This window comes from Bufo gargarizans, chromosome 1 (genome assembly GCF_014858855.1).
Source record: "Bufo gargarizans isolate SCDJY-AF-19 chromosome 1, ASM1485885v1, whole genome shotgun sequence".
Lineage (NCBI taxonomy): Eukaryota > Metazoa > Chordata > Amphibia > Anura > Bufonidae > Bufo > Bufo gargarizans.
The window spans coordinates 119,863,672-119,883,737 of NC_058080.1; the positions used below are offsets into that span (position 1 = coordinate 119,863,672).

Consider the following 20,066-nt stretch of genomic DNA (forward strand, 5'->3'; position numbering starts at 1 on the left):
CAGTGTGATCCGGCGGGCAGTTCTGTTGTCGGAACTGGCCGCGGGATCCGCCGATCTGCCGCTGACTGAAAGCATTTGTGAGACGGATCCGGATGTGGATCCGTCTCACAAATGCATTGCAAGGGCAGATCCGTCTCTCCGCATGTCATGCGGACAGACGGATCCGTCTTGTACATTTTTTCACATTTTTACCGGTCTGCGCAGGCCGGAAGGACGGATCCGGCATTCCGAATACTGTATCCGGCGCTAATACATTCCTATGGGAAAAAATGCAGGATCCGGCATTCAGGCAAGTCTTCAGTTTTTTTTTTTCGCCGGAGAGAAAACCGTAGCATGTTGCGGTTTTCTCTTTTGCCTGATCAGTCAAAACGACTGAACTGAAGACATCCTGATGCAAACTGAACGGATTACTCTCCATTCGGAATGCATGGGGATAAAACTGATCAGTTATTTTCCGGTATAGAGCCCCTGTGACGGAACTCTATGCCGGAAAAGAAAAACGCAAGTGTGAAAGTACCCTTAGCGACCTAAGATTAATAACCTCCATGATTCATACCTCTCACTCCCGTCTTCAAGACTTTTCCCGAGCTGCACCTACTCTCTGGAATACTCTGCCCCCGAATATTAGGTCAATTCACTTCTTCTCCACCTTCAAACGTGCCTGAAAAACACATCTCTTCAGACAGCCTTATCAAGCTACCTAAACTGACTTTTCCCCGACTAAACCTTTCACCCACCAACTCCTCTGGCCTGAACTCGATCCTCTAGTAGTCCCAAACCTGAAGCAGATCGTCCTGCACCTATCACGGCCATGGTCATGGTCGTGACTCCTGAACCGCATGCGGTTGTCAGCGGTTTTGGTTTGGTTGTCAATCACAGGTGAGGGCTGTGGTATTTGCCTCACCTGTGGTTGCCGCTGGCAACAGTATGTATGTGGCAGCATAGCAGTCTGAGCTGTATCGTGGCAGCTTGCTATGTTGTGCATGTGGTTGCGTTTGGTATGTGTGTATGTGTGCACTTGGTTTTATGTTTGGTGTGCACTCTGACATTTCCCTTCACTGTGGCTGCCCGAGGCAACGTTTGGTTTATTAGTACATGTGGTAGTGTCCCGGCCTTTTGGCCGGCTCCCAGGACACGTTTGTCACACATGTCGTTGTCATCGGTAACAGCTGCAGTGAGTATTTGTGTGTATTTCCCCTTATGTGGTCTCACCACACTTCCTGGTGTTGGAAGGGTTAATTCCCTTCTGTGTGTGTGAACACTGGGTGTGTCTGTGTGGGTGTGACTACTTGGGCCTATAAAGCCTCATGGTTATCTCCAGTCTGAGGGGTACTTCAGCCATGACTAGCTGGAGTAGCCTCCTGTTATTTCACCTGCCAGTGGGGGCCACCCTTGTGGTCATAAGTTTAAGTTTATGTGTGATGTTTAAGTTGATGGTTGTGGACTTCAGCTTGCCTACACACGGATCCAGTCAGCAAGGCTGTGGCAGGTGGCTGGAACTAGTGCAGCACCTGCCATATCCATAGGCCTGTTTCTGTTCCCCTTTTTCCTGCAGCTTGGCCAGTGAGACTCCTGTTCCTCCGTGTCCAGAAGGAACAGGTCATCTTACCCTACTCCTATGAACTTGTAAAGCGCTGCGGAATATGGTGGCGCTATACAAATAAATATTATTATTGTTATGTCTTTTTTTTATTTTTATTTTTTTATTAAAGTTGGTGGTACTTGACCAGATTATATTAGTAGTAACTATTATTTTACAGCTTAAAGGCTCATGCACACGACCGTATGCCCTCCGAGACATACGGTCCGTAAGCAAGCCAAATGTCCCGGTGCGGCATACATCGTGCGCAGAACATCATAGGTTCTTATGAGTGCGGGACAATAGCCCCGCGGGCGGCCCGATGCGCACAGCATCATAGTAACCTATGATGCTGTGCTCTCCCGTGTGCAGGATGTATCCCACTCCGGGACATATGGCCCGCTCACGGACCGTATTTCTTGGAGGACATACGGTCATGTGCATGAGCCCTAAAGTAAATGCTGGTAATGAGTTCTTATCAGTATATCGAGCAGTAGACATGTATTAGTTATTGTTATAATTTATTATGGTTTTCCAATTTGTCCGTACAAAATGTTGGCTGTCTGATTTTTGGATAAGTTGTCCAGAAAAAAAAAAAAACTGGTGGGCCACTATCAACAAAGTGGCCCAAAAACAAGAAGTAAAGGACACCAAAATGCTTTATGTAAAAAATAAAACCGTATAACATAACATTTACTCATGTCACTAAGGGCCACGTGGAGTCCCACATATGGTGGGCTTGTATAAAAGGGATTATTACAGATAAATAAACGTAAAGTCTCCCAGGATGCCTCATTGTTGGCCATATCAGAATTCCCTCACATCCCCTGTCTACTCTGTGCCACTAAGCTTGGAAACTAAATCCCTGACACCATCTTTTATCCCTTAGGGTCCATTCACACGTCCGTTGTTTCTTTCCTGATCTGTTCCGTTTTTTGCTGAACAGATCTGGACCAGATCTGGACCTATTCATTTTCAATGGGTCCTGAAAAAAAATCTGACATTGTGCTGTCCGTTTTTTTTCAGGACCCATTGAAAATGAATGGGTCCAGATCTGGTCCAGATCTGTTCAGCAAAAAACGGAACAGATCAGGAAACAAACAACGGACGTGTGAATAGACCCTTAGGGGTAGGTTCACATTTGCATCAGGCCTCATGCACACGGCCGTGGCTGTATTGCGGGTCCGCAATACGCGGGCACTGGCTGTCTGCTCACCACATCACCGATTTGGGCCCATTCACCTGAACATGTTCTATTTTTTTTTGGCGGTGCGGACGGATCATGGACCTATTCAAGTTGAATGGGCCTCGATCCGTCCCGGTCGCCGAACGGATGTTGCCCCATGCATTGCGGTCCCCAATGCCTGGAACGGCTGCACAATGGCCTTGTGCATGAGGCTTTAAACGGATCCAGCAGAGAACAGCCAGGTGGAGTTCACCGGATCCAGCCTAGCTGCATATTGCCTTACACCACAGGACCTCATTGACTATAATGGTATCTGGCTGGATCATTTAAGTAGAGATGTGAAACTACCTTTAGGTGTCAGCCCATGTCCATCTTATCATATCAGACTGGGACTGTGTAAAGCTCTCGCCCCTCAATTAAAAATATACTGTAAAAAAATTATATGTGTGTGTATATATAACAGATATATTTATATATATATATATATATATATATATATATATATATATATATATATTTTTTTTTTTAACTTGGCCACACTAAATGTATTTTATTTCCCTTTATTAACGATGGCACATTTATTTGTTTTGCCTTGGTATTTGTAGTAGTATAAGGCTTTATGGTCCATTTTTGTACGCATGCGCTGGTAGCGAAGATACTAGTGCAAGCGCAGATAATTTAATGTGGAGTCAATACAGTGGAGCCGTGTTACACTGAGTAGACTCAGTTTTGTTGCCTACAGCAAGGGGATGGATGGGTTAGGCTGGGTTTTCATTTTCTGTTCTGCTCCGTTAGAGGCACAGAACAATGGAAATTATGGAAGGGTGTAAAACATAAAGAAAAGTATGTGTCTATTTGGTGTACATTTAGACCGGCTGTCTACAACGGCAGATTTATCACAGGGGCTCAGGCTGGATGAGAAATCTGATGCAGAGATAGACACTTTTCTCTGACTCTATACCAGCTATTATGGTAGTTTGCTGACTCTCAGACAGATTTTTATGCTGAAAGATGCAATACAAGGCTGACATTTTTGGATGACTTTTTTATTTATTTATTTTTTACAATAAAAGTGCAAACTGTAAAAAATAGTTTTAGCGTTCTGATTCACGCTTGAAGAATTTTGAAGGATTCAGTACTCAACCCATATAAGGTCCATAGGTCAGCTGACTGTTGTGTGATGACCTCTGTACCTTGAGTGTGTGCCAGAAATTCCAGCCATTTCATTGCCTGTGTAAAGGTGCTTCCTGACATTAACTTTATGATATGCAGCCTCAATGATTTGCAAATGTAACATGCCAACCTGAATTATTCATATAATTGAGGACCTTGTACCTGTTACCCTTAGGCCTCTTTCACACGGGCGCCGCGTGTGAGGGACGGATAGGATGCGGGTGCGTTGCGGGAAAATGTGTAATTTTTCCTTGCAAGTGCAAAATGTTTTAATGCATTTTGCATGCGCATGAGAAAAATCGCCATTAGTGTTGAGCGAACTTGTGTTTTAAGTTCGACGTCTAAAGTTCGGGTTATCAGAGTATCCCGTTATGGATTCCGCTACCACGGACCATAACGGAATTTAGAATCCATAACTGGATACTTTGATAACCCGAACCTGAACTTTAGACACCGAACTTAAAACACAAGTTCGCTCAACACTAATCGCCATATTTGGTACACCGACCCGAACCCGGACTTCTTCACAGAAGTTCGGGTTTGGGTTAGGTGTTGTGTAGATTTTATTATTTTTCCTTATAACATGGTTATAAGGGAAAATAATAGTATTCTTAATACAGAATGCTTAGTAAAATAGGGCTGGAGGGGTTAAAAAAATAATAATTTAACTCGCCTAAAGAAAAGGACCTGTGGTGACGTCACTGCGCTCATCACATGGTCCATCACCATGGTAAAATTATTTTAGCATTTTTTTTTTAACCCCTCCATCCCTATTTTACTAAGCATTCTGTATTAAGAATGCTATTATTTTCCCTTATAACCATGTTAAGGGAAAATAAGAAAGATCGGGTCCCCATTACAGATCGTCTCCTAGCAACCGTGCGTGAAAATCACACCGCATCCGCACTTGCTTGCGATTTTCACGCTGCCCCGTTCACTTCTATGGGGCCTGCGTTGCGTGAAAAACGCACAATATAGGGCATACTGCGATTTTCACGCAACGCACAAGTGATGCGTGAAAATGACCGCTCATGTGCACAGCCCCATAGAAATGAATGGGTCCGGATTCAGTGTGCAATGCGTTCACCTCACGCCTTGCACCCGCGCAGGAATATCGCCTGTGTGAAAAAGGCCTTAGGCTACATGCACAGTCCGAAAATTGCGGATCCGCTAAAGAAACTGATGACGTATATATGCCATCCTTTTTTTTTTTTTTTTTTTGTGGATCCAATGTAACAATGCCTAAAATGGACAAGAATGAGACAATTTTTTTTTGCGGGGCTACGGAACGGACATACTGATGCGGAGAGCACACTCTCCGCATCCTATCCGAAAATATAAATAAAGAAACAAGCAACGTTCATGTGCATGTAGCCTTAGACTGTGTTCAAACAGTGCAGATTTTATTCAGAAGTTTTGCATGCAGATTAAGCGATCTCCAATTGTGTGAATTGCTAGTCCTGGAAAATGCTTTAAAGGGGTATTCTGGTTGTTTCAAGTTATACCGACTACTCCGTTCATTTCACGGGGGCTGCATTGGGTACGGGGCCCCTGTTCTCTTGATCAGTGGGGGTCCCAGTGGTAGAATGTCCCGTTATCCCTGTTGCTCCTAGATGTTCATTTGCATATAGTAAAACTTCATTTTTCATGCAAATGCGGGCACATATGAACATGGGACCATCATCTGCCAAGTGCACATGTAACAGGTCAGCCATTTTCATAGGTACAAACCTACTGACAGATGCCCTTTTAAGAAGAAAGATGTGACTTCTCAAGTAGTTTTTTTTCAGTAGCCAATATGAAAAACATCATTTGTAGAAGGTGTGCACATGGTTATTATTTTACATTGACGTCAGTGCAAAACTGTTGGCGTTTTTTTAAATGGGGATTTATCAGTGGAAAACGCATCTTTTCCGCTGTGGAATCGGTGGCAGATTTCCGCCATGTGAAGTTTATTATACTGGTGGCAGCCCCCTTTTATAGACAGTACAGCAGTGTGTGTTTGCTTTATTGCAGATGCAATGAATAGAAGTCAGTGGTCGGGGCAACTCTCAAAAGACCAGCGGCACATTTACACCGACTGAGCACGCAATAATCGACAGTGCCGATCCTTCCTAATAGTTGCCTGACTAATCCATTATGTGACCCATATACTTCTATCATGACGGAATGTTTCTCAAAGGCTTCCGTGGTGCATTCCATCATAGAACTCCGGTATGGCCCCTGGTAACGTAATCCATAATGGAATTTCCTGAAAACCCGAACTTCAAAACATGGAGTTCGCTCATCACTATTCTCTATGGCATACAGTTATCATTGCCAGGGCTGTCTGTCATGTATCCCCCAACCACAATGGATAGAAAGGCATTTATTTATTTTTACTTGTGTGGCGCAAAGGCCCCTTTGCACTGCTCAATTGAGCAGATGAATATCTGGAAGCGTTCCTTCTCAACAATCGCCAGGAGACAGCTGCATTTTGCTGTCCCCATACAGACCTCATTGTTTTGGGTAGCAGAGCGCTGTTTAGACAGATCCAATTATCTGATGAACGAGCGCTTTTCTTGCTCATTGGTTAATCGCATGCACCTTTGCACTGTCAGATTATCGCTAGCGAGCACTCCTACGAACACTCGTTAGTGATGACCTGCCTGATGTTCAGGCAGTGGGCCTCAAAGGGTTTATCTGGGAAGTGATAATGATGACCTATCCTCAGGGATCAGAGCTCCGGTGAGCGCCGTGGACTCCTGGCAACTTACCAGTACAGCACCGTACATTGTATAGCAACTGTGCTTGGTATTGCAGCTCGGCCCTATTGACTTGAATAAAGGTTAAGCTGCAACTAGGCCATGTGACCATTGTATGGTGACGCTACTGGCCTAGAAAAAGGCCACGGTGCTCACGGGGCGCCTGGCCTCTTCTAACAGCTGATTGGTGGGGGTCCCGGGAGTCGGGATAGGTCATCGATATATTCCCAGACAACATCTTTAACATATTCTATGATGCTTTACATATATTATCATCGTGTGCTATTCCCAGTGGAGCACACAATCAAAATGGAAAGAGTTGCCCATTGGGCTGAGCCAAAGCGGCATGTTTAAATCGTAGAATAGGGAAACGCTCCTGTCGGGCGGAGAACTCTTGTCTGTGGTCAGCAATATGATCCTTGTGTGCAGATCTCCGCTGCAAGATCTCCAGACTATGGTTTCATTTGCCCATGTGAACTGGTATGTGTAATGTAGTCCTAACTGAAGAGGTCGGCCACATATATTATCACTAGTTTAATTCTGAAGTGTCATGGTGATGTGATACAGTAGATCTTATGGAATGCATCACAGCGACTACCAGTAGGAGGAAGAGATGTCAGGCTAGTCCTCCGTCTGAGTAATGTGTTTGCTTTTTGTCATGGTTTCTATTCTTACCTTGTCCGCGGGCTCACAGAGGATACTTCATAAAGTACATAGTTTTCAGACAATATGGTCACTATGCCACAAGGCCGTTCTATATAAGCAAACCTGTAATCCTTCCAGTTGAAAACTGGACTCGTCTGCCCCGTCCCCAGTTCACTCATACGATGCCATATTGGTGTGCACATCGTGGAAATATGCAATAGCTGAAATGGCGTACAGACCAAGCAGAAGGGTTATTGTATCTGCAAGTAAAGCTTTACATGACCTCCCAGCAAACATCTGATATTGCTGGTGGGTACGTTGCTGTCGGCTGCATATTTGCCATGCAGAGGGCGCTCTGCTGGGGAAATGTAGTATTTTACGTGTAATAAATGGATGGCTCACGACCGTTGCAGTAAAAGCCATTGCTTGGTAGCAGCTTAACGCTCTTAATCATAGAGGGGGCTACCAATAAGGGAAACCCCCTCATAGTGTATATATGGTATATGGACAGGTGTGGCTGTGATTCTTCCAAAGTTTTTGTAGATTTTTTTTTATTGCATTAGGTGAAAAAGAGGAACATTATGTCGTACCAGATGTTCCATACATGCAGGGTACAGTAGGAAATGCCAGTAACTATGCCGGCAGCAGATCATGTCTACATAGCAGCATCTCTGCAGCCGGTAAACAATTTATTTTTGCGGACTAATGATCCATATTACCTGATGAATGAGTGTTTCGCTTGCTCATCGGGTAATCGGATGCACCTTTACATCGCCAGATTGTCCCAAACAGTGGCGTAACTAGAAATGACTGGGTCCCTTCCGAGTTCTAGGCCCCAAGGCGGCTGCTCCCCTGCTACGCCCCTGATCACTAATGAGCGTTTTTTTGTCGAATCTGCAGGGCTTATGTAAATGAAGAAGCTCTGATTGGCCATATTGGTTCTGTAGAATCTTTTCGCTCATCTCTAATTGCTATGAACGCTCGTTAGAGATTTATCCTTGGGACTTTCGGCCCTTAAAGGGGTTGTCTCATTTCAACAAATAGCATTTATCATGTAGAGAAATTTTAATACAAGGCTCTTACTAATGTACTGTAATTATCCATATTGCTTCCTTTGTTGGCTTGATTCCTTTTTCCATCACATACACTGCTTGTTTCCATAGTTACAACCACCCTGCAATCCAGTAGTGGCGGCCGTGCTTGCACACCATAGGAAAGCTATGTGAGCTCCCTTGGTCCCAGCAACCAGAGAAGTTTGCAGGGTGGTCGTAAACATGGAAAAATGAAGACAGCCAACAAAGGAAGCAATATGGATGATCACATTAAATTAGTAATTGCCTTGTATTAACTTTTTCCACATGATGAATGCCATTTGCTGGTGAGACAACCCCTTTAGGCTAGGTCTACTCAACAACATTTTGTTGCACGACAGGGCACAACTACATTGCAACATTTGTCGCAACCAATGTCGCACAATTTTTTTTATAATGGCAGTCTATGGTGTCGCACTGCAACATGCGACATGCTGCGACTGCAATGTGACAGTAGGAGAAAAGTCCATCTCGAATGGATTTTCTGCAACTGTTGCAATGTTGCGCAACTAATATCGTCGTGTAGACCTAGCCTTAAAGAGGACCTTTCACCACTCCTGGCATGCGTGTTGTAATAGCTTCATGCATTCACTATGTAATAACTAATTCTGGAGCATCTATTCTTATGGCTCTATGTTGTACCATCCCTTTATTGTTCCTGATGGAAGTTATGAATGAATTGCTAGCAGTCTGCAGTAAGGGTACAGAGGGGAGGTTACCAGTTGGGAAGGGGGGGTGTACCTGCACAGTCTCACACTATCCAATCAGTGCTGCCATTTTCAGGCTCTTAAGGTACACACCCCCAACTGGTTACCTCCCCTCTCTACCCTTACTGCAGACTGCTAGCAATTCATTCATAACTTCTAGTAGAAATAATAAAGGAATGGCACAGCACAGAGCCATAGGAATAGATGTTCCAGATTTGTTGTTACATGGTGAGTGCATGAAGCTATTAAAACAGGCATGTCAGGAGTGGTGAAAGGTCCTCTTTAGGCTATCGGCTATCTAAAACTAGCCCTAGATCTTCTTGCTGTTATCGCAAGCAGCGGAGGCCAAATCCAGTCCGCAAGACTACCAGTGTTTTTCAGTCCTCTTCACAAATTCCCAGCTGAAATCTTTGGTTGTGTTTCACCCATACAGGTAACTAAATGTTGTTAGTAGATATTGAGGAACAAGATTGGCCACCATTGACCCACAGTATCAGACTGCTTTAAGTCCATCAGTATTTCGTCAGTGTTTGGAGCCAAAGCCAGGAATGGAGGATACACAGAGATGAGATGAGATATGGTGGATAGATTGCTCCTGGTTCACAGTTGGTTATAGAAATCACTGACTAAATACTGACCGTGCAAAGCAGCCTTAAAGGAGTTGTATTACCTCACACATCAGTGACATATCACTAGAATATGCCACCAATGCCAGAGGTGTATCGCAAACTCCCTGTAGGCACCATAGATATGGTCACCGTTCACAGCTCTGTTATACTGGAGCTTTGGCAAGTATCAGCCAAGCAGCAATCACTTAGGAAAATATTGTATATAGCAGGTGATCATCCTGTAGATGCAGACTTGCATATAATTTCTGGTGTGATGACTGTCCAGTCACTGTATTATCGTGGAAGATTGTCTAGGACCAATTAGCGTCCTTAGGCCGGGTTCATACATAGCACGCCACATCTGTGATGCATTCTCCCCCCCCCCCCCCCACCACAGTTTTCGGGCGCAGTGTTTGGCATCAAAATGCAGCAACGCCTCAGTGTGTGAGCCCGACATTATGTTTTTGGGATATTGGAGTAACACCAGAAGGAAGGCCATCATAAACGAGGAAAGAACATGCAAAATCCAAGCTTCTGCTCATTTATGATTATTCTTGGTAATAGTTGTTACATATCTCGCCCATCAAAACTGAGCCTAGAATGCTGAGAATCTGGAGCAGCATCTTCATCTTGTCAGGTCTTTGCTAAAAACGAATCCTCGTGATGCTAATAACGTTTAGTGTTGCTTGCAGACTCATTATTTTTGGTATTCACAACAGATTTGATATGCATTCCATCACTGGGCTCTCTGTATTCCAAACACTCCTCAGCACAAAGAACTGCAAAAAGAATGAGCTTGTTTTCCTGGCCTGACAGTTGCCATACTTCACCAAGATTTATTGTGCCAATTACGTCTGCTTCATTTTATGTTCTGTCAATAATTTATGTGAAATGTAGCGGAAAAAAATAAATAAGTGTGTGTATGTGTGAGATAGATAGATATATAATATTTATGTATAACTTGTGCATTTACTGTAAAATGGAAAAACATAATCTTGTCTATAAAAAATACAAAGGTAAATGTGTGTGTGTGTGTGTACACACACACACACACATACACACAGAGAATTGATTATGTAATAGGCAGTCATTTTTACAGCCAATATATTTTATACAAAAAATGTTTTTGGATCAGTCACTAGAAAGGCTCAATATCGAATATCCCCATTTCTGATTCATATGCTTAACCAGGGATAGATTTTATAGGAAGCCTATCATCATTCCTACAAATGCTCAGTTATGTTTTCATCAATTTATTGCCATTCTAAATCTAATATCTGTTTTTTTTTCTTCTTTCTTTCTGTAGGTTGACAAAGCCGCTGTCGTTTGCAGACTGTGTTGGTAATGAGCTTCCATGGGGATGGGAATCTTGCTATGATCCACAGATTGGAGTTTACTATGTTAATCATATTAATCGTAAGTGACTCCTTTTTTATTATGTTCTAGGACTGGTGTGCTGGTTGTTTGACACTTCTGCCTGTCCGAAACTGCACCCAGACATGCTGATTGTGTGATAACGTGGCATAGTTTTACAAAACTTACATCTAAAACTGTGGTACGTGGCCAATGATGACTCCAGTGACATGCATGATGTGCGCACTGTTCCCATTCACCAGTTGCTGATTGACTGTTTTCTCCCTATTACTGCACATATGGGAAAAATGACAGCTTCATAAATTGCTGTTCTTCATTTCCCCAGGGTAGAAAAATAGTTATCACCTGTCCACGTTGACAGTGCTGTGGCGGTTCTATTGAAAGGAATGGAGCATTGGACAGAGATGTGCACCACCACTCCGGTTTAAAAAAAAAAGTAAATAAATAAAATATATAGAAACAGGGGCGGACTGAGAACCCTCAGGGCCCTCGGGCAAAATTAAATCAAGGGCCCCCTTACAGGCCCCTCCAGAGCCCGGCAAAAGTAAAAGTACGTCACTGTAGCGCTTTTGCTTTACTGGACTCTGCGGGATGGAAAGCGATGTATTAACCCATTTCAGCAGTCCTGAGTCCCCCATTCACAGTAGGTATTAACCCCTTTCACTAGTCCCCTCTTCACTGAAGGGGGGACTGCTGAAAGGGGTTAATAACTACTGAAGGCCCTTCACAGTAGTTATTAACCGCAGTTCCCCCGTTCACAGTATTTATTAACCCTTCAGTTTTGACTAGTCCCCTCTTCAGTGAAGGGGGACTGCTGAATGGGTTAATAAATACTGTGAATGGGGGACATTTGAAAGAGGTTAATAATTACTGTGAAGGGCCTTCAGTCTCCTCTTCACAGTATTTATTAACCCCTTCAGCAGCCCCCCTTCAGTGAAGAGGGGACTAGTGAAAGGGGGTAATACTGTGAATGGGGGACTACTGAAAGGGGTTAATGACTACTGTAAAGGACCTTCAGTAGTTATTAACCCCCATCAGCAGTCCCCCATTCACACTGGTATTTATCAGACTTTTTTACAAATTATTTTTTCACCCTGGCCCTGCCACAGCAACGCCGCCAGCCCAGCCTTTCAATTTCTTTCAGACCAAACGCGGCTGAGATGTAAAGCTGCCTAAGCTACCACTTAACCCAAAACCACTACCTCAGCAGTGCTGTGCTCTCCTCAGAGTTCCCTTCCTTCTCCCGCGAATCCCGCCGCGCCAATTGAGTGCTCGATCCGGAAGGAACACAGTGACAACTGACATTGTGTACGGTCCGTCCCGTGTGTGTGTGTGTGTGTGTATGTGTATGTGTATGTGTGTGTGTATATATATATATATATAATTTTTTTTTTACAATGGAACTCTTTGGTTACCAGATGCCACTGTATAACATGAGAACTAGATGTTTCTTTCTGATAAGTCATATTAACACGTTTCTTATGGTCACTAGTACTATTAATTTATGCAAAGTTGTGTGAAAAGTTACTGACCATTTAGCTATATTTATTTTTTCCCATTGCTTTTATAGTACTCCCAAACTACAGGTATGACTCAACCATTCATTGAAATGATTTGTCTACCTCTAGAAAACCACCTACCTTTAAAAAAATAAGTTTTAAAAGTACATTAGGCTGGTCATAATATGAAAAAAATGCTTATGCAAGTGGCAGACTTTTAATCTTATTGAAAAGATTGCCAGTTATCCAAGGTTGATTGACTACGTTTTGTTACTTGTTTTTTATTTTATATACTGTGTAACTTCAGAGTTGACTGTTTCTGGGGTCTATACTGAAATTTTGGTTTGCTGTGGTCAACTGTCAGCATGATCAACGTCCTTGAGCTTTAGTCCATCCCCCCTTTCCCCTGGATTGACAGGGCTAGACTTCTGATCTAACCCAGTCTTGGCGCCTGCGCGGTGTGTCCCAGTCTTGGCGCCTGCGCTGTATCTCTTTGTCTCATCGCTGCTTGGAGACCGGGAGCATGGCCGCAGATGGAGGATCCTGTCAAGAGCGACCTCCATTCATTTATACTGGAGATGGACAGGGGAAAGAGCACATGCACAGTCCATCCCCAGTATAATTAAAAGGAGTTGCATTAGTCTTCATAATTAAAGGGGTTGTTCAAGTGTTTAAAATTGAGGCCTATCCACAGAATAGGTCATCAATATCTGGTTGATGGGGGATCTGACTCTGGGCACACCCGCCAATCAGCTGTTTGAAAAGACTGGCTCACCACTGGGTGGCATGGCCTCTTCCAAGGTCAGTGACATTATGTTCATCCGTCACATGGCTTTCAAGGTAATGGGGCTGATCTCCGGTACCAAGCCCAGCCGCTATCCAAGGGACGGTGCTGTGCTTGGTAAGCAGCACGGAGGCTGCCGTGCTCACTGGAGTGCTGCAGCGTCTTCAAACAGCTGAACGGTGGGGGTGCCAGGAGACAGACCTCCACTGATCAGCTATTGATGACCTATCCTTTGGCTAGGCCATCATTATTAAACACTCGGACAACCCCCATTAATTAATTTCCTATTTATTTCTCCATATTTATTCCATCTTACTTTATAAAAATATGCTTAATTGATGTTTGATGAGAAGCCAAATCCCGCCAGTTAAACAGGTTTCATATAATGAAAATTACTGTAGGTTTTTGTAAGCAAGTATTATTTCGTTTAGAAATTCCCCCAAAAAATAAAAATGTATTGTATCGCATAGATTTTATATTAGTAGTTGAGTCTGGCAGGAGCTGTAAATATACAGAAAACTTGTAAAGGGTTTAATTGTTTTTTTATGCAGACGTTTATTAGTGTTTAAAGAAAGGGAGCACTTAACGCAAACATGTTGGCATTGTTGGATGCGATGCCAGACAGATCCCTGGCATTGAATTTCGGAGTGTATAAACTGATAGTTTGAATTGAATGATGTAGTCCTGAAAAGTCTATTCTAACTTAATATGCCTGTTTTTAGTGCAATAGTGTGGCATTGTGCCGTGATGCCCATTTCTTGTTATTCCATTTAATTAAAGTATTTGTGTAAATTAAAGTGCAGATTCGCTTTTCAAGATTCTTTAAAGTGAAGGTTCACCTTTGATCATTTTCTGACATGTCATATATAAGTGTCAGACGTAATGGGTGTGAGTCTGCGTACTGGGACTGCTTAAAGTCTTTACTTCAATCGGAAATCCGATGACAGGCTTGGAGATCTTAAGAACTTTGAGTCAAATGGTGATGGCGGCATGGTGTTTGGAGAAGCATTGCGGCCACTCTATAATATTGTGGCAGTCTGTACACAAACACATTGATGATGATTTCTGACATGTACAAACATGAACTCAGTACTGAGTAGCTCCACCGTTATTTTTTGTCACTTCCAAAATTCGTTTTGGCATGCTTGATGCAAGCGTTTCCATGAGGTGAGTGGGAACATTTCTCATAGTGGTGAAGACAGCCGCACGAAGGCCATTTACTGTCTGGAACTGTTGTCCATTTTTGTAAACTTCCCTTTCAATCCATCCCCAAAGATTCTTAATTGGATTTAGATCAGGGGAACACGCAGGATGGGCCAAAAGAGTGATTATTCTCCTGGAAGAAGTTCAATGTCCTGCGGGCATTGTGTACTGTAGCATTGTCCTGTTGAAAAACCCAGTCATTACCACACAGACGAGGGCCCTCAGTCATGAGTAATGCTCTCTGCAACATCTGGACATGGCCAGCACCTGTTTGACACCCCGGCACTTCCTGAAGCTCCATTGTTCCACTGAAGGAAAAAGCATCCCAGACCATTATGGCACCCCCTCCACTGTGGCGCGTAGAAAGCATCTCAGGTGGGATCTGCTTGTCATGGAAACCATCAGGACCATCAAGGTTAAAAAAAAATTCTCATCAGAGAATAAAACTTTCATCCACCTTTTGAATGTCCCATGTTTGGTGCTCTCTTGCAAAGTCTAAACGAGCAGTTCTGTGGCGTTCAAGGAGATGAGGTTTTTTAAGACTTTTTTTGTTTTTGAAGCCCTTCAGTCTCAGATGCCGTCTGATGGTTATGGGGCTGCAGTCAGCACCAGTAAGGGCCTTAAATTGGGTCGAGGATCGTCCAGTGTCTTGACGGACAGTCATTTGGATCCTCTGTCTCAGTGCTGATGAAATTTTTTGGGTCTTCCACTTGACTTTTTTGTTCCATAACTCTCAGGATCATTTAAGAAATTCCAAATGACTGTCTTACTGCGTCCCACCTCAGCAGCGATGGCGCGCTGTGAGACCCTGTTTATGCAGTTCAACAACCCGACCACGTTAAAAAAGGGAGAGTTTCTTTTGCCTTTGCCATCACAACGTGTGACTGCCTGACAGAAAATGACAATGAACCCACATCTTTGCACAGATTTGGCCTTTTAAAGGCATGTTGTCCTAAAATTTGGATCAGCTGAAAAACAGCCTGTTTCAATTTAATCGTTATTTTCAATTAACTGAATGCTCAAAAAATGTTTTGGCTCACTCTCATTTCTTGTTGTTGCATGTTGAAGCTCTACTTGGAACCTTGTTAAGATCCAACAATGTGTAAAATGTTGTTGTTTTTTTTGCCATTTTTCAAGTGGTCTTAAACTTTTGATCCGGACTGTATCTGAGAAGCTCAGCCATGTCCTCCTACTTCTCCCTGACCTATGTCTGGGTTGTAAGACAACTGGCTTCAGCAGTAGCCTTCCCCGACCATTTCCAGCACAGTGGCCCAGTGGTTAGCACTGGTGCCTTGCTGTTCTAGTGTCCTGGGTTTGAATCTGACCAAGGACAACATCTATATGGAGTTTGTATGTTCTCCCCATGTTTGCATGAATTTTGTGTGAGTAAAATACATTTCCTGCATAACGGGCCAAATACATGGACTCTCATTCACAGAAAATTGGTTGACTTATATTTTTCAGATGTCAAACCACATTTGTCCTACCCCAGGATGAATGTCATTAGTAGAAATCTAGATTATTTTGACGTAATAGTTATCTTCATCAATACAACATCAAAAGATTGTTTTCCATTTCATCGACCATGACAGCCACAAGTGAGATGGCCCTTGACCTCTGTAGGGGCAGGAATATACAGAGAGAGTTTAAATTGCCCCCACCCCTCCATCAGTGTTATTTTTGCCCCTTCATCGTAAGCATACAGGGAAAGGCCTCCCTGTGGGGAGGTGAAGAAACCCATGCTGTTGCCTTCATCATTCCCCCACTGCCTTCCCACGACAGGAGCTAAGACTGTGCAGTTCGGGGCAACATGGACGCTCGCTCTGGCTCATGCTGGGGCCTGTGGTCCTTACTATCACTGTCCTCCTTCCACGTGGTATAGGAAAGAGACCGCAGATGTCAGATCCACGTGGGATGCGGGGGGGGGGGGGGGCTGGAGCTACTCCGCAACATGTCGGGCACATTTGAGTGATGTCAGATGCCGGGAGGAATGAAAGGGATGCTCATGCGCTCTGAGGCAGCATCTCCACCACTATGTCTGTGTCTGAAGCTCCAGCATCCCGTCAGGAGGGCTTTGATCTGACTGCATCTTTAGCGAGTTCCCCTATGGGGAGTATGATTTTATTACCTGTATATTTAATGGATTTTCTATCTTATGATATTTGGTTGCTCTTCTCTGTTCCCTAGGAGCAAAGGAAGCAAAAGCTAAAACTAGATCTCTGAAGTGCACTACTTGTGCCAAGAGACTACTAGATAACTTCAAAAAGAAGTGTAAAGTCTGTATATCGGATGTCCTAAAAGAGCAACCATCTATCTTTTCCGAATTGAAATAATTTATCCAAGAAGAAATCTGATCTTCCATGGCCTCTCTGAGAGCCCCTAGCCCTCCTATCCCGCCAAGTAAAAAACCTAGACTATCCGTTCAGTCCTCCTCTGAGCCAGAGGACATCGATGAGGGTGCTTCCACCTCTAGATGGATTTCTGAGGAGGACCTTATTTCGGAAGGAGAGATCGTGGAAGATAATATATATTTCTTCTCCTCAGATTAAATGGAAGAATTACTCAGTCATAACATCTACTATGGGTATTGAGTATACCACTAAACCATGTACAGTACAGGATGAGATGTTTGGGGGTTTACATGCAAAGAAATCAAAAGTATTCCCTATCGATAAAAATATTAAGGCTATATGATCCTGGATGAATGAATCAAAACAGAAAAGAGGCTAGGGGCATCAAAGGAATTTAGGAATAGGTTACTGTTTGATCCGGCCGAATGTAAGATATTTGAAATCCCCAAAATTGACATTCAGGTGGCGAAAGTACTCAAGAAGACTGCTTTACCATTTGAAGATTCTTCATAGTTAAGTGGTCCAATGGAACACAAAGCAGACTACCTTTTAAGGAAATCTTGGGAAGCGGCAATGTTCGGCGTCAAGACGAACATTGCACCTACATCTATGGCGAGAACTATGCTGTTCTGGTTATCAGAATTGGAGGAACACCCAGGAAATATATTATAAACTCTATCCCACGATTAAAAATCCTCAACAGCTTTTCTGGCTGACGCATTGTTTGAGTCCTATGTTTTTCCGCCAAGGATGCAGCTTTATCCAGTGCTGCCCAAAGAGCATTATGGATGAAAGCTTGTTCAAATAGTAAAATACTGGAAAAGCTGCCGACAAAAAGAAGGGGTTTCCGGAGGAGAAAACTAAAGAGACCCTTTCGTCCGTTTTTCCTCCTAGCCTAGACCCTATAGAGGGAAGGGTAGGGGTTTTTTCCCTCAATCCCCAGAACAAATAAGGAAACAAACAATGACGCCAGGGTAGGAGGAAGGTTGAAGAATTTTCTAAACCGATGGACTCTCGTCACGTCCAATCCCTTGGCCTTAAACATCCTAGAACAGGGATACAGGATAGAATTTTCTTCAACCCCTGCAAAGAAATTTACTATTACGACCCACAACAAGAGTTAAAGCAAAGATCTGGCAGGGGGTTCAGGACCAAATCAGATCAGGGGTCATAGTAAGGGTACCATATGCCGAAGAAGGAACAGGGGTTTTACGCAAGACTATACTTGCCGCACTATAATAAATCTAAAACCCTTAAACAAAGCACTATAATAAATCTAAAACCCTTAAACAAATGAATCGTGTACAGGAGGTTCAAAATGGAGTCAGTGGCTTCTACCATTCCCTTGATTCCAGAGGGCACTTTAATGGCGTTGATAGCTTTAAAAGACGCTTACTATAGCATACCAATCCATCTGGCTTTTCAGAAGTACTTAAGGTTTGCGGTAGGAATGTTCCGATACTTGTACTCGTGCAAATGTCATGCGATACCACGCCTGATGCCTCATGGCCGTGCAGCGACGGGTCCCGTGTCCCAGATGATCAGTGGTGGGGGCTGCGGAGGCGGGTCCCATGTTGTCTTCTGGGCGGCGGCGCTGCTCCTAGCTGATCAGCGTGGAGACGGCACCGTGCCCCAGCTGATCGGCGAGGGGGCGGGACTTTTGGGTGGCGGCTCCCAAGTTAAAGCCACTTCCTCCCAGTACTCTGGCGCATCTGCATGGGAAGGATTACAGCCGGTGGGTATGGTGCATGAAATGGAGGAGAAATTCAGTTAATTTCTCTCCATTTCATGTTAAAACAAACAAACAGTGAATGATAAAAGAAGGTGGGGGGGAATGGGCATATACTAGTGATCCCCAACCAGCATGCCTCCAGCTGTTGCAAAATTACACCTCCCAGCATGCCCACACAGCCAAAGGCCATCAGGTCGTCGTCATTCCACCTGCAGTCAAAATAGACCTGAACTGGTGGAGAGAAGAAGAGAAACTTCTTCAGTGCACAGACTGGGTCAGGACCCCAGAAGTTCAAATGATGACCGATTCCAGCGCATCAGGTTGGGGAGCAAAGGTAGGAAGCCATTACTTCCAGGGAGACTGGTCAGTCATAATAATAAATAAATAAAAAAAATAAAAATCTTCAAATTAGAGAACAGTATGCAGTCCTTTTGGCCCTTACAAAGGCTCACTATCTATTAAAGAACAGACATCTGAACGTCCTGTCGGACAGTATCACAACAGTGGCATACCTAAAACATCAGCATGGCACAAGATCCAATCCTCTGGCAAAAGTAGCAAGAAGAATATTTTGTTGGGCAGAAGGGAATGTTTTCTCCTTGACGTCTGTTCACCTAAAGGGGTCAGAGAATCTAGAAGCAGACTTATTAAGTCGGCAAACTTTACATCCAGGAGAATGGACTCTAAATCAAAAGTATTTCATGAAATCGCATCCAGATGGGGAGTAGCAGAGATGGACCTGTTTTGCCTCCAGAGAAAATGCTCGGGTCTGTCAATTTTCTTCTGTAGAACCCAGAGACAGACCTTGGGCAGTAGACTCCATGTCAATAAGATGGACCTGGGACCTTGCTTACGCATTTCCACCTTTTTCCACTGATTCCTTGCGTAATACAGAAGATCCAGCGGGAACCAACAACAGTAATTTTAATAGCCCCTTACTGGCCGAAAAGAAGCTGCTTCTCGGCCCTGAGATGGTGTTTGAAGAACCATAGAAAATACGCTTCCGGGTGAAATCCTCTCTCAGGGGCCAATAAAACATTCAAACCCACATATCTACAATCTAACTGTCTGGATCCTGAGAGTGAATCACTCAGAAGACCGGGTCTCTCAGGGTAATCTTCACTCTCAAAGCAAGTAGGAAAAAGGTTACATCGGCTATTTATCTTAAAATCTGAAAGAGGTTTTGCAGTTGGTTGGGAGAAGAACACCCGGACACTTCTTCTCAACCATTAAATAAAACTCTCTAGATTTCTTGCAGAATGGGTTAGAACTAGGTTTGAGGCCTAGCACCCTTAAGGTCTAGATAACTGCTCTGAGCATGTTTTATGATACAAGTCTGGCTGAACATCAATGGGTAGAGAGATTTGTTAGGGCATCCTCTAGGACTAAG

At 43.7% G+C, this 20,066-nt stretch overlaps 1 protein-coding gene across 1 annotated transcript in view; it reads left to right on the forward strand.

Annotated features, from left to right (window-relative positions):
- The window catches only part of WWC2 (WW and C2 domain containing 2), a 183,911-nt gene that overhangs the window by 38,146 nt on the left and 125,699 nt on the right, over window positions 1–20,066 (forward strand). Inside the window, exon 2 of the mRNA XM_044297357.1 lies at window positions 11,040–11,149. Within this exon, the coding sequence (XP_044153292.1) occupies window positions 11,040–11,149 (110 nt within the window). The remainder of the gene's footprint in view (window positions 1–11,039; window positions 11,150–20,066) is intronic.